The 16,757-nt window shown below is 32.2% G+C and overlaps 1 protein-coding gene across 1 annotated transcript; it reads left to right on the top strand.

Moving 5' to 3' along the window:
• Nucleotides 1–6,159: 6,159 nt before the first annotated feature.
• On the top strand, nt 6,160–7,179 carry LOC124944997 (F-box/kelch-repeat protein At1g80440-like). Its single transcript, XM_047485359.1, has one exon. It carries the CDS (start codon nt 6,160–6,162, stop codon nt 7,177–7,179), a length of 1,020 nt encoding a protein of 339 aa, XP_047341315.1.
• Nucleotides 7,180–16,757: the final 9,578 nt, after the last annotated feature.

Here is a 16,757-nt window from a genome sequence, read left to right as displayed (position 1 = left end):
GACCTGGGTTCTTATTCGAAATTCAAACCGAATATAAAATTCAAATTCGGTTCGATTTTCGAATTGGCTAAAAAAAGAATAACCCGAAAACCGAACTAATGAACACATTAAATGTAGGTACCAAAGGTTGTAAATAGTTTTATTCGCAGATTAAACAAGTTAGCTATTTGGAGTATTCAGAATGGTACTTGGACAGTAGATGCTCAAGGCATATGACCAGAAATAGCAAGCTTCTAACAATGTTGTAAAAAATTTAGATCAAGAATCACATTTGGTGACAACTCCAAGGGTAAGACCATGGGCAAGTGTAAGATTGTCAATGGTAACCTCACTATAAACAATGTGCTACTTGTTGAAAATCTGTGCTATAACTTTCTTAGTATAAGTCAAATGTGTGATATAAGATATCTTGTTGAATTTCATAAACAAGCATGCATAGTCAACAGGGAAGTACCCTATTGACAGGGCATAGGACATGTAATGTCTACAAAGTCAACTAGAAAAACAAAACATCCAATCCTATTTGCATTATAGTTAAGAACGATCAAAACTGGCTTTGGCATAAGAGACTTAACCATCTAAATTTTAAGACTATTAACTATATCTTCTCTAAGGAATTAGTTATAGGTATTCCTAAATTGAAGTTTTCTAAAGATAAAGTTTGTTTTATTTGAAAAATGGGCAAACAGATCAAATTAACTTTTAAAAGTAAAGGTAACATTCAATCTGAAAGATGTTTAGAGCTTCTGCATATGGATCTTTTCGGTCTAATGAAAATAACTAGCTTAGAAGGCATGATATACATATTAGTAATTATTGATGATTACTCTAGGTTTACGTGGGTTATTTTCTTACCTTTTAAATATCAACCTACTTCTAACTTGATTAAAATGCTTAAAAGAGTGCAAAATGAAAAATCGGTAAGCATAAATAAAATTAGAAGCGATAGGAGTACTGAGTTCACTAACATGACTTCGTCTTCTTACCTTGAGGAGTCTGATATTAGACATGAGTTGTCTAGTGCCAGAACTCCACAGCAAAACGACTTGGCTGAAAGGAGAAACAGAACCCTTAAGGAGGCAGATAGATCGGATGGTTATTTTTCCTCTGTTTTTTCTTTGTCTGATAGACTTTATGATGGTTCTTAAATCATGTCTTCCTTATTAAATGATGATTTTATTGGGTAAATGTTTCTTTATCGATTCACTATCCTTGAGATCTTATCTTCCCTTGCTCTAGAAATCTCTTTAAAAATTCAGATATGTTCTCAACAAAAAACCATCTTCTTCATTCGAAATCAAGAAATGGCCTCCTTTGCTCGAAACACTCTACTTATAAACTTCAAATATGTCTCTTTTGTGATGATTTAACCGATGGTCACAATGTTTGGATCCCTCTAAGCTTCTGGTCTGAAGAAGTCCCTCAAGGGTTCCCTTGTCATTTACGAACAAATTGTTTTTAAGTTCTTTGAGTATGCAAGAATCATAGATGATAGAATTCTCCTAACAACAATAAGAGGAGATGAAGTCTCCTTCTCTGAAGAAACCTTTGCTCGATTTTTCGAATTTCCAACAGAGGGGTTTTCAGATTTTCCACCTCTTTAAACAACATTCTATACGAGATGAAGATTCTCTTCTTAGACACCTCCTTTCCTATAGAAACTCATGGGATTAAGTCTTCCCTAAAACCTAAGTTTTCTCTTCTAAGTGACATCATTTCTAAATCTCTTTTAGCTAAAGAAGCCACTAATTTCTACTCCAAAAAGACTTTTGAGATGATGGTGGCTATTACTAGGGGTGTACCCATCAACTAGTCAAAAATTCTTTTCGATAACTTGGTGAAAATGATCTCCTATCCAAGAATATCAATTGGATATGTTGCTCAGCTCAACATGTTCTTCTTCCATCTCCAAGTGTTGTTGGACCCGGAGTCCGCATTAAGCCTTCCTACGTTTTGACCAATGACAAAGTCTATGACTATATCGATAGAGTATAAAAAGAAAAGATCAAGAAAAGAAGGCGTATAGGGTCCCAAAGGAATTAGAATCTTAAATCTGTCTAATGATGTCAATTCATCCTTCTGTAAGGACATTCAACTCAGGAGTCTTTGGAGGTGTCTTCTGGTGTCTGATCCCATATTGTTTGTAGTATGCATCAAATGTACCACAATACTCACCACCATTATCACTACGAATGCACTTGATCTTCTTTCTAGTATCTCTTTCAACAAGAGCATGAAATTATTTGAACTTGTTTAAAACTTCATCTTTAGTTTTCAAAATATAGATCCAAAGTTTCCTAAAATGATCATCAATAAATGTTACAAAGTTAAGAGCACCACTGTTAGTTCGTACCTTTAAAGGTCCACAAACGTCTAAATGCACCAACTTTAAGAGATCTGACTTTCTTGAGTGAGGATTATGCTTGAACGATACTCGAGTTTGTTTTTCTACAAGAAAATTCAAAATAATTTTCCAAATTTGTGTCACTCAAACCCGGAATAGCATTTTGCTTAACTAGCAAATTCGATCCCTTTTCACTAATGTGACCTAGTCTTCGGTGCCATAACTTTGAAGTTTCTTTACTTCGTACAATATTCACATTATTTTTACTTATTAAAGATTGTATTAAATATAAATTTGAAAACTTATTTCCTCGAGCTACAACGAGGTTACCTTTCGAAAGTTTCCATTTTCCAGAACCAAAAGAGCTTGAGAAACCATCATCATCAAGCTTTCCAGTTGAAATCAAATTCAACCTCATGTCTGGAGCATGTCGAACATCTTTAAGCAGCAACTTCGACCCATTGCTAGATTCTAGGCAAACATCTCCAATACCAATAACCTTACTTACGACATTATTACCCATCTTCAATACTCCAAAATTGCCATAAGTATAAGATTTAAAGTAATCTTTCTTTGGCATAACATGTATGGCAACTCTTGTGTCAAACACCCAAGTTGACTCATCGCATACAAGGTTAATTGTATTCTCGTCATGAAAAGTGAAGAGATCATAAGTAGTTGCTGAGACGCGATCTTCAGACTCATCTTTCTTTTGTTTAGATCTGTTCGCTTCATATTTAAGCTTATAACAGTTCTTCTTCATGTGTCCACTTTTGCCACAATGGTAACACTTAGTTGGCTTGTATTTTGACTTAGACTTGTTTCGACCCTTATGTCTCGACTTGTCTTTCTCGCCTCTACTATCCTGTCTTCCCTAGTTTTTAACAACAAACACATTTGACTGTGATGAAGAGCCTTGAGATTTTCGTCTCAATTCTTCATTTAAGACACCACTTTTGGCCATCTCTAATGTCACTGCACCATTAAAAAAAGAGTTACAAAGAGAAACTTTAGAAGTCTCCCATGAATTAGGCAGAGTAGTCAATAACCAAAGCCCTTGAACATCCTCTTCAAGGTTTATACCCATTCCTGACTTCCGATCAAGAACACCCTAAAACTCATTCAAGTGATCAGCCATAGAAAAACTATCACTATATCTCAAATGAATAATCTTTTGGAGCAAAAATAATTTGTTACTTCCTGTCTTTGAAACATACAAATTCTCAAGTTTACCCCACAAAGTAGATGCATTTGTCTCATGTTGTATGTGTTTATAAACTTTCTCTTCAATAAATTGACGAATGAAACCACATATTTGTTCATGCTCAAAAGCCCATTCCTCATCAGATTTGGAGATAGGGTTCTCACTACCAAAAATAGGTAAATGCAAAGACTTCACAAATAGAAGATCTTTCATTTTACACTTCCAGATATGATAGTTTGAACCATTAGACCTTATAATTTGCAAATGATCCTATAATCATTTTCCAATAAAAAAATCAACAACCAGATAGTATACAAACTTCTGCAAACTGAAATATAATTTTTTTAATTTTAAACTTAAGTTTGAATTAAAGGGTGATTGAAAGTTTTTCAAGGATTGAAGAACACTCATTGGACCTTATGGAAGCTTTAAGGATGCATGTATCCGAGCTTTAATGCTTGGTACAAAAATTTCAAAAATCTAGAAGCTTGAAGCTTCAATGGAAGATTTTTCTGAAAATTCGGATTGAGGGCTTAAGAGTTGATCTATTTCTTTCGGATTGATGGGGATATTTATAGCCTCATGAAGTCGGTTGATCGGCCAAGTGGGCTTCATTGAGTCAAACACCCATAATGGTGTGTTGGCTATTCTCCTCGCCAATTGTCGGTGTATGTCGTAATGACGATCCTAGATATAAGAGAAATGATCACCGAAGTAGGGTGATCATTTCAATTTTTGAATGGAGTCAAATGATCAAGAATCGACGAAATTTCATCTTTTAAAAATCAAAGTTGGTTGCAAATGTCTATCCATCCGTCGTCGCAAGGAAGACGAAGATGCAGGTCAAAACGACGTCGTTCTAAGCTTCCGCATTCGAGAGTCGAGGGAGAGCCAAAACGACACCGTTTCTTGGCGCGTTCACGGTCGTTGGGCGTTTCGTCCATGTTCTGTCAGCGCTCAAGCGTTTCGTCCGTGTTGGAGGAGACGACATTATATCAACTGTTTGATGCTTTGCTACTTCGTCTTCTTCCGTTATCACAGGCGACGCATTATATTGCATTCTTCACCCAATGCCTATCTGAAGGTTATGCTTCCTATTATAGTCATTCTCCCGAATTTCGGCTACACTTGATTACATATTTATTTTTTTATTTTAACCTTAAGAGTTTATTTGAAATTAATTTTTCTTTCATACTTTTAACTTTGTTTTTTTTAATCTTTTAAAATAAACAAAATATTTAAAATAAATATGATATTATTTTGTCAATTTATTTTATTAGTGTATATTTTGGGTTAAATAAATAATTTATTTAGAATAAAATAAATACAACATTTATCCTAAATTATTTATTTTAATCTCTTTTTATTTTTCTAAAATTAATTTAAGATAATATGAGTACACCTTTATCCCAAATTATTTTATTGATTTTCTTTAGCCATTAACTTTAATTAATTAAGATTTTAGTTATTACAATAATTAATATAATAATTAATATGATTAATTATTTAATTAGATTTGGATCATAATTTTAATTATTTTAATTTTATTTATTCAAATTTAATCAAAATATTTATTTTAATTTTACAAATTGAAATATAGATTTTTAGTACATCTTATCCTAAAATTTAGGATTTCCTTTTTTTTTTTTTCCTTTTTTCATTTTATATTATCTTAAAAACATATAATAATTTTGTGTTAAAATTAATAAAAATAATTTGATTGAGTTAATTAAATATTATCACTAAATCTCTAGGTGTGGGGGGCTTTATATGGTTATATGGCCTCACCCGTGTATATATTAGCCGTATGTGGTATAATATTTTTTGATTTTATTTATTTATTTTAATATTAACACTGATATCAATTTATTAATTAAAATTTACTTTATTTATTTTATTAAATTTATATTTTAAATATTTTAATAATTTATCATACAAACCTCAAATATCTTTTTAACAAATAATGTATTTTTTATATAATCTAAAATATTTGTAAAATTTATAAGAAAAAACAAATTATAAAGGATAAATCATATAACTCAATCTTTAAATAATTCAAAGAATCAAATAAGTATTAAACAAAAATCATGCTCCAAACCTAAAATCAAATAAAAATATAATAATATTGAAATAATAATAAATATATATATATATATATATATATATATATATATATATATATATATATATATATATATATATTTGAATTAAAGAGAACTATTCTAACATTCCTATTCATAACCCGTTTAAACTTAAAGCAGAGAACAAGATTAAACTAAATCATTATCTTAAGGTTGTCAAAACTTTTTTTAGTAGTAAAAAAATATTATTTAATAAAAAAAATAAAATAAAAAATAGGTTATTTTTGTTTTAATTATTAAAATATTATTTAGTATTTAAATTTAATAAAAATAAAGTAAATAATTTTTAATTTTTTAATTGATAAATTTAAGTATTAAGATAACAGGTCCGGTAAGTTTCATTAAATGTGAATTTTTATATCAACAACTACAATTGTCAATAGCCCATGGATCTTAACTTTTTTAAATACCTTCACTTTCTTACAACCCTAATTCACTTTTCCTTCTCTCTCACTTTCTTAGTCCAAGCCATGGAAACACCTATAGACGGTTTGCCTGAAAGCTTGATTCTTGATTGCCTTGCTCGTCTGCATTTCAAGGACTTACCTGTCGCATCGCGAGTCTGTCGTAAATGGTTTCATCTTATTAGATCTCCTCATTTCTACACCATCAGGAAACAACTGGGATATACAAATCAGGTGGCTTGCTTGCTCCAAGAATTTCCTCCGCCAACCACGATATTTTCTGTTGTCAAATATGTAATCAACGTGTTTGACCCGATGAATCGGGGTTGGAACCGACTTCCTCCGATCCCTAATTTAACAAATGGGCTTTCTTATTCGACATCAATTGCTAGCTCAGAAGGGAAACTCGTCGTGTTTAGCACGTGTAATCCGGAGAGTCGTGACCCGGTTATGTCCGTGTTCGTGTTCGATTTTGCGACTCAACGGTGGAGGAAAGGCAAGGACATGCCTTTAACTAGTAGTTCAAAGTATTCCATCGTGACTTCACAATGCCATCGGGTATTCATCAGCGGTCACCTCGGTCAGGGAGAGGATGCGGTTTTGGAGTATAATGTAAGGACGGATGAGTGGACCGAGTTGCATCGGGTGAGAGGCGGCCAGATCGAAGGGCTGCAGGTAATTGGAGAGGAATTATGGGTTATAGGCGGATGCAAGGGCATACTTAACTTCAGCATGTTTGAACATGGTGCAGATGTGTATCATCTTCAAACTGAGAAGTGGAGACGAGTTGAATGGGCTTTTGGTGACTTATTGTGTCCTTGTTGCCTCACTGAGTTTGAATTGTATGAGTGGAAGAAGAAGTTGTTCAAGTTTATGTTCAAAAACATGCACAACTGTTGTCGACTCCAATTGGGTACGCAAAGATTACTAATGGCCATCATCCTCAAGGACCATTATTGTTCGGACTGGGACTGGGTGGGATTATTTTTTATGCAGGGCCAAGATAGTAATTTTGAAAGACTGCATCCCCCCTCTAATTCTGTTTTTTCTGGAATTGTGGGATCAAGTTGTTGTGTGGAATTCTAAAATTTGAAAACTTCATATCAATTGTCCTAATATAGGACGAAGATGAAAAGTGCTGCAATGAAAAGTGGTCCTAATATGGTGCTTCATTAATAGGAGAACTTACAGCTATCCTAGTTAGGGTTCCTTCTTGAGATGAAAAATAAATAGTTCTCAGGTAATGCTTGTTTTCTACTACTTACTGGCATTCATTTTCATGGTTACTTGCAGTTGGAAACTTCTTATTATGTCTTTTGCTGTTTTTACATTTAATTAGTAGAGTAACATCAGCTGGGTTATAATAAAAATACCCAATTCAAACTAAAAAAAAGGAAGATAAAAGAACCCAACACCAGCAGCAATATATAATCAAATAACTTCCTCATTCTGGGTTCCCCAAAACCAGTAATGTGGGGTTGCACACCCTTTTTTATCTCCTTCAGCTTTTCCTCAAACACATCTTCCTTGGTTGCCATCTCATTGTTGTCCAATTGTATATATGCTTCCTCTATTGTATCATCTATCTTCTTCTTGTTACCATATGTCAACTTATACCTCATCTTCTTGACTTTGCTCCTCATTTTGTAAGCATAGTCCTCAGCTGTGTCTCCACTCCTCTTTTGTGCTCCTAGTCCTCGGCTCTCTGTACTTCTCTGTTGTTTGTAACAACTTGTCTATCTCCTCCTTTGTTAACCTTCCTTTCTCATTCATTATAATCATGAATACAACTCTCAAATCCAATCAATTTTTAAATTCTATTTGGCGATGAAACAGAAATTGCACGAAGGGAAATCCTTGGTACTCATATACCAGTTAAACCATCGGGAATTGTGTTTGACATAGAATTTCACGTCATCGACTATAATATTTCTTTCATTCATTTCGGGATTAAATCAGTTCATGCTTTATCTGGAAAAGAAACAAACATGTGTATATATGCAACAATTCTTATAAAAACATCTTCAAAATTCATTTTATAAAGTGTGTTGTTTTTTTCACTGCCATAAGAATAGTAAAAATCAAATTTATGAATAAAAACTAATAAGAAGTATTTTAAGTGAAAAGGTGAAAGAATTTTATACTATATATATAAATAAAAAGGTAGAAAAATCTAAAGTAAGAAATCATTCTTCTTTTTACATAATATATATAAAGAAAAAGATGCAGAAAATATGAGGTAATGAATCTTTCTTTAGCCAAGGTTTCACTAATAGTTCAATATCATTTAGCCTCGTCAAATATAATATCTCTAATCAAATCTAATCATACTTAAAAGAAATTTATCTTTGATACAAATGTTTTCTCAAAATCGCGGTCTACACCATCTAGAAAGGAGAACTAGAGTTACCAAAATTTTATTGTTTTGATAATGTTTTTCACGGATCATCTTCATTATTTCTATAAAAGATATTTCTTCCGTGCAGAATTGGTTCTCACCTTTGTAGTTGATAAAGATCATTGGTTTGTCCGTTAAAATTTGCTTGGAGCTGCTGTTATTTCCTCTTATTTTTAATATTTCAGTTTTAGTTTGTGTGGGTGAGTGATTTTTAGGAGATCATGCACATGTATTTCCTCAATTTTTAGCTCCATTATCTAGTCATTTGTATGTATTTAAATAATTTCAACTTAATAAAAATTACATGGATTTTCCCTTCCATCTCTTCTTCTATTTTAAAAAAGTATTATTAGCTTGAAATAACCAACAAACTGTTGAATTTTTAAACTAATTCTATAAATTCCATTAATGAATGGAAATTAGAATGTGGGTAATAAAATCAAATCAAATTCACATGAAATTCAAACGTGAATTAAATGGTGAAATTTGATCCAAATGTATAATTTAAATCAATTAATTTAAATTAATTGATCTAAAATGCCTTGATGACCAATTAACAAAATGTTGTTAATTTGTAGTGTAAATTACATGAGTTTGTTATTATTATTATTTGTTATGATAATTAATATTATTATTAACAAATTGGAAAACCATGTAACGTTAGTATTGAATTATAAATGCCTTAATTGTTTTGGAAAACAATTACTCTATAATGAAGAGAAAAACGTTAAGATAATGAAGAGGCAAACAATGTCAACAGTTGGATCAAATGATGATTTTATTTAATGGTTTAACTTTTCAACAATATATACTCATTCATTATTCATTTTACAATACACTTCATCCTTAATTTTTCTCACTCTAGAATTCCAAAAGCCCTCTTCTTATTTTGTGAGTGTTCTTCGAGTTCTTCGCTCGATATTTTCCGTTGAAACCCCCGGTGATAGTTCAGGTACACTGGTCAAGCTCGACGAGTAGTGATTTCAGTGCAGAATCACTACTGGATTCGTTGTACCCTAGGAGACAGTCATCTATGATAAGTTCCAGCACAAACGGGAGATGGTGGAACTGTTTTAAGGGAAATGTGCCAAGCACATACCTCGAATCAACATCAAATATGGTGATATTGTTCTTCGTATATCTTATTTTATTTTTATTTATTTGTAACATCGTATGTATATATATTTTTTCTGTTATTAAAGACATTATATCTAACAATTTTAAAACAGTTTCGTGTGCTAAGTTATTTAGTAGCTTTTGCCGTCGACAATCTTTGTCTTTGATGTTTCAGAAATACGAGCCGCGGTGTTGCGAAAGAGATGATGTTCATTTCGGAAAAAAATGAAAAAGATTCATCTTAAGGAATCAACAAATAAAGATAAATCTTTATTGCATATAAATATGTTTGATTATTAACGCATATGTTCTTATGCTTTTAAAGCTTAGTTTTATAAGCTAATATATTTTGATATGAAAATTTTCTCAAGAAACATTAATTTGTATATTCATTATACAAATGTTATATATAAAATAAATTAGAACACAATAATTTAATTTGTTCTAGTGTTATTTAAAAATTTGTTTGGTTATTAAAATTATTAATAATAATGAATATGGTAGGATGATTTAATAAATAAAGAGAGATGATATCTTTATTTATACATATCTTTATTTATACATTGTTTTATATATTACATTTTATTATGGTAATAAGTTATCGTTTTAAATGTGTATATATTCATTGGTTGACAGAGTCTAGTAAAATATGAAGTATAAGTTGTCTCTAGAAAGAAGACAAAAGGTCATAAAAGCGGTACAACAAATAGATAAAACTACATTCAAATAAATATATATGTTAAACCGTTAAGTCATATCAAGTATATTAATTTGTTTAAATATACCAAGAAGGTGTTGTAGTGTAAAACACTCTTGCCTATCACACAGGTGACCAGGGATTGAATCTCACCAGTTGCATATAATATATAAATTTTTGTTATTTCAGGGAAGCAGAAATTTACCTATCAGTAGTTTAAACGGTTGTTCAACTTCGACTCTATGAAAGATCGGTCAACCGGTATTTAATGAAGCATGGCCGATTAACTAAATACTTCGGCATTAAATGAGAAGTGACTTCGGTCATAAATGAGCTCCGGTTAATTAAATGCCTTCAGCTACGGTTATTAAATGAACTCCGATTAATAATATGCCTTCAGCTCCGCTTATTAAATGAACTGCTGGCAGTAGGCTTGTCTAAGTCAAAAAGCAACCTCTAGGCAGTAGTAGGTAGCTTACAGGTGTACAATCACCTAGCTATGTACAAGTCCAGAAACAACTTCTTTTCTTGACCAACCACATTAAATGCTGAAGAAATAGAAATATGACTGTTGTCATATTTCTAGTATAAAAGGAAGCAAGAGAGCCGAAGAAATCTGGCTTGGTGTGAAGAACTAACGAACGAAAAATTGTTGAGCGACTTTCTCACTCTTACGAACATACTGTGTGAGTATTATAAAGTGAACATCGAATAGTAAATAAGACTCGATTGTTTATTGTATTTTGTTGTTGAATATTTCTTAGTGAATAACATTCTCACTGTTTCAGAAAAAGGGGCGACGTAGGAGTTTTATCTCCGAACATCCATAAAATATGTGACTTGTGTTCTTCATTTATTTTCGATCACCAAACCAACCGAACCGGTTTTCCCTTAAACCAATCGAACCAGTTTTCCCTTATTCTAACCGAACCGAATCACTACTTATTCCAACCGAACCGAATTACTACTTAACTAACCGAACCGATTTCCTTTATTCTAACTGATCCTTCTCTACCCTCTTTTTTAACCGATCTGAGTGTGTTGTTTCAGGCTGAAACAAACTATTTCCGTCCTTGAACTCGATTCAAGAGTTTGTGACAACCTGTGTGGTGTTAAGACTGATTATAATTCTTAACCGGATTAGCTCCAACCGGTGTGTGTGTTTAAAGAGATCCCTTTAGCCGGACCCCAGTCCCCTATCGGCGATCCAGATCCTAACAAGTGGTATCAGAGCAGAAATCTTAACACCAATGCAACCCACAAAGCAAGCAAGTATGACTTTCGGCAATAAACTTTCAATGCTAGAAAGCGAAAAGTTTGTTGATTGGAAGATTCGCATGCACTTGCACTTGACCACCATGGATGATGAAATGATGTTCATCCTCTCAGATGGTCCGATTAAGATCGAGAAAGAAAAAGGTGAATGGACAGCTAAGAACAGAAGGAAGAATAATCTTGACAACATAGCTAGATATGCTATATACAAAGCTTTGGACAGAAACATGTTATCAACAATCAGGTCATGCTCCATTGCCAAAGAAACCTGGGAGAAGCTAACTCAACCTCTTGAAAGGTCATTTAGCGACAGCTCATCAAATGAAAGTGATGAAGGAGGGTCAACAGTCTCATGGCAAGCGACATTGAGGTAAGTGATTTTAAACCTGGCAGTACATGATCTTTATTTCAAAACAATGAAAATGATGTTTCGAAAAATAAAATAAGTGAGATCTCATATGAGAATGAGAAGCTCAAGGAAGAAATTACAAGCTGTAATGATTTAACTTCAAAGGATGAGATGATTTATGTAAAGCCAACTTCAAGTTGGCTAAAACCTGAGAGAAGGACAACCATTTTGTATGGCAAGAAAAAACTTGACCGAAAGTCAAGAGATGTTTACCGAAAATCATCCTTTAAAGAATCATCAGCAGGTAAATATACTATACATACACACAATATAAAATCCATCAAAATAATTAAAGTATGGATTCCCAAGGGATTAATAAGTCACGGACCCAAAGAAAAATGGGGACCAGATTTTCTATTGTCTATGAATATAGATAAATCAAGACAAAAGCTTGGAAGAGACAACATTGCATCCGAACAGCCGGCTGCTGACGAACACATCACATGAAGGGAACAAGCATGAAGTGGCTAACATCCTCACAAAGCCACTTCTCGAGTCTAAGTTTTCTACCCTTAGAAATATTTTAGGATTGTTAGATTACAATAATTCCTAAACCGATTTAAATTATAAAACCCGCCTGGTTTGAATATTTATTCTAAATAATCAAAAGGGAGAAATTGCTAAGTATACAAAAAAAATTCATACAAAATTCTTCGTCAAATAAAGTTCTCCTTAAACCAAATCGTTTTTCCAAAAAACCGACCAAACAAATACAAGCTCTTTAAACTGCCCAATAATTACAAATTTTGAATATTTATTCTAAATAATAAAAAAAGGAGAAATGGTTAGAACATACAAAACTATTTATAATTTCCACAACTTTTTCAACCGACCAAATAAATACAACTTCTTTAAACCGACCAACAATTACAAGTTTTGAATATTTATTTTTAAATAATCAAAAAGGGAGAAATTGTTAGAACTTATGAAAAGTTTAATGAATAGATAAAACTAAGTTCAAATAAATATATATGTTAAACTGCTAAGTCATATCAAGTATATTAATTGGTTTAAATATAAGAAAAAAAAGGGCTGTAGTGTAGTGGTAAACACTTTTGTCTGTCACATAGGTGACCAGAGATCAAATCTCATTAGCTGCAAAATAATATTTAAAATTTTGTTATTTCAGGGAAGATTATCAAAATACTAAAATTTACCTGAAGGCGAGATCGGCTCGACAGGCAGTGAATATCGGTTCGGTATTCGACTTCGGCTTTATGAAAGATTGGTCAACCGACACTTAATGCTCCTGAATAGGAGATTAATCAACCGGTATTGAATGAAGCATTGTCGGTTAATTAAATACTTCGGCATTAAATGAGGAGTGACTTCGGTCATAAATGCCTTCCTGTTATTAAATGAATCTCAGTTAATTAAATGCCTTCAGCTCCAGTTATGTCTTCAGCTCTGATTATTAAATGAACTACTGACAGCATAATTGTCTAAATCCAGAAGCAACCTCTAGGCAGTAGGTAGCTGACAAATGTATAGTCACCTAGCTTTGTACAAGTTCAGAAGCAACCTTATAGCTTGTCTAAATCTAGAAACAACCTCTAAGTAGTATGTAGCTGACAGGTGTACAGTCACCTAGCTTTGTACAAGTCCAGAAGCAACCTCTTTTCTTGACCAACCGCATTAAATGCTGAAAAAAGAGAAATATGATCGTTGTCATATTTCTAGTATAAAAGGAAGCAAGAGAGCCAAAGAAATCTGACTTGGTGTGAAGAACTAACGAACGAAAACTGTTGCGCGACTTTCTCACTCTTGCGAACATATTTTGAGAAATCTACAAAGCAATTGAGTGATAAGAACAAACTGAAAAGTTATGTGTATTTACATATTTGTAAAAGTGTATTACAATACTGTGTGAGTATTATAAAGTGAACAACGAGTAGTAAATAAGACTCGATTGTGTATTGTATTGTGTTGTTGAATATTCCTTAGTGAATATCTTTCTCACTGTTTGAGAAAAAGAGGTGACGTAAGAGTTTTATCTCCGAACATTCATAAAATCTGTGTCTTGTGTTCTTCATTTATTTTCGGTTACCAAACCAACTGAACCGGTTTTCCCTTAAACCAACCGTATCGGTTTTCCCTTATTCCAACCGAACCGAGTATTCCAACCGAACCGAGTATTCCAACCGAACTAACCGAACCGGTTTCCTTCATTCTAACCGATCCTTCTCTACTCTTTTCTTTAACCGGTCTGTGTGTGTTGCTTCAGGTTGAAACAAACTATTTCCTCCCTTGAACTCAGTTCAAGAGTTTGTGACAGCCTATGTGGTGTTAAGACCGGTTCTAATTTTTAACCGCATTAGCGCCAACCGGTGTGTGTGTTTAAAGAGGTCCCTTTAGCCGGACCCCGGTCCCTTATCGACGATCCCGATCCAAACATGTATATATACTCATCGGGAAGGAGCATATATCAATGTGAATTAGTGACTATTATCATGAATAAGATGGGCACGCGGTGTATCATTCAATTCAAAGTAAGGTGATAATTTGCATTCGGCTAAAACTACTCAAATCATATGGGTGTTTTAATAACTGTGCTACAATTCAATTATATGGAGGGAGAGAGGAGAGTGGCTAATTAATTATGAACTTAAAATATTTGAAATTCAAAGATTTTTACCCCGTTTTAAGAGGGGTTGATGCGATTATTCGAGTACTATCCAAAATAACTTGTTCATAAAAGGAATGCATGGCTTAAAAAATTATGGTCGGGGATACCAGTGGCGGAGCCACCCATGGGCTAGGGTGGGTTCCAGCCCCACCTAAATTAAAATACTAAAAGAAAAACTGTTATATATGTGTTTGACATGTGAGTCTTAGCCTAGTTGGCTATGTTATTGAAATGTGAGTATGAGGTTAGGTGATCAAACCCTGTAACTTATTATATTTTATAATAATGTATAAAAAATTATATATAAAATTTTGTAAATCATATAATAATATTATTTATTTTAAAATTATATTTATATAATAATTATACATTATTTTTTATTTATTTTAATATAATTAATAATACAAATTATTTATAAAGGTAAAATATAAAAATTAAAATAATAATAATAGTGTTTTATATTTCTTAATTTTAAACTATTTTAAAAATTTATAAGAAAATATAAATTAATATTAATAAACAAGTTAAAATAAAGAATTTGATATCCCTACTCAAGAACTTAATAAATCTCCTAGAATTAATGTTGATGTAAGTTCTCTTAAACTTGATCCAACATTACGTATTCCGATATAGAAATATCCTTTTAATCAAATGGATGAAATTAGAAGAGCTTATATTAAGATGGGGTCATATCAACCTATTAAGGATGAGTACCCGCCGACCAAATTTGAAATCAAAATCGACGGTTCCAAAGTCATTGGTTTAATAAATTTACTTGGTTAGAATACTCTCCTTTGAAAGATGCTGCTTTTTGTTTTCCATGTTTCTTGTTTTAACATAAGCAACCCCAAAACCTACATTTACAATAGATGGATTCAAATATTGAAAGCGAGTTAATGATGAGGATAGATGCTCTTTTGTTATGCATATAAGATATAATATTTCACCACATAATAGGGTAGTTGAATATCTTGATAATCTAATGAATATCCTTGTCATATTGACAAAATACTAAATGCACAGTCTTCAGATGAAAAACAAAATAATAGATTACGGGTTACAACAATTATTGAAAGCACTCGGTGTCTTACTTTGCAAGCGTGTGCATTGAGAGGACATGACGGGTTTCCATCTTCTTATAATCGTGAAAATTTTATTGAAAAAAAAGCGAAACATAGAAAGTTAATTCTGAGATGTAAGTTGGAGTCAGCCCCAGGTAATTTTTCATCCTGGCTCCGCCCCTGGGGGCTACCTCTTTGGAAATTTGAATGCTCTAGACAAAATCAGTCACTTGAGAACATACGGACAAATAAAGAAGGAATGAACGTAGAAGAATTTACTTGATCTCCAAGATCATCACTCAATGATCTGACGAGTTTCACAAATATAGTAACCGTGACAATGTCGATGATAACTTTAGTGCTCTCAAAAAATTCAGAAGTAATATTTGTGATGGCCCAAGCTGCCTCAAAATGGGGAAATCAAACCCATTTAAAATAAGACAATACATAAGAAAATCATTATACCAGTACATAGATTAAAGAACTCTTACATGAAATTTTGAGAACTCATTCTTTGTAAGAAACTTAATCAATTTGGAAACACTTATTTTTATTTCATTTGCAAGAATAATTTGGATGCATTCCTCTTTTACATGAAACACCTGATTCATCAAAAAGATTATTTAAAAATTATAAATTATACATATAAGCATGATCATCATACACTAACCAAACCTATTATTCTTCATCTGACTTTCAAATAATTTTTACTCACAAATTAATGTTATTCTTTTGATTTCTTTTCATAAACATGTTATTATTCTAGTTGTTTGAGAATGTTTATCAGTTTATACTCATATTCAAATATGAATTTATAAGAGTATCTAATCATCAAAAAAAATATTTCAGGCTTAGTTTAGATATCAAGGTCATAGGTATAATTTAACGATAACAGATGAGATCCAAAATATTATAATAGGAAAATATTATCACTTCAAAATCAAATTTGAACAATTCCTTCAAGAAATTCAAACTTATATGATTTTTAGAAATAGACAATAAACATTTAAGACTAATCTCCAACAATACAAAAAGACAAATTTCAGAAAACAATTTTCTTCTAAAATTGGCATTCATTCAAT

Source organism: Impatiens glandulifera, chromosome 1 (genome assembly GCF_907164915.1).
Source record: "Impatiens glandulifera chromosome 1, dImpGla2.1, whole genome shotgun sequence".
NCBI classification, from domain to species: Eukaryota; Viridiplantae; Streptophyta; class Magnoliopsida; order Ericales; family Balsaminaceae; genus Impatiens; species Impatiens glandulifera.
The sequence above is the reverse complement of the archived record's forward strand: the minus strand, read 5'-3'. Positions and strand labels throughout refer to the sequence as shown.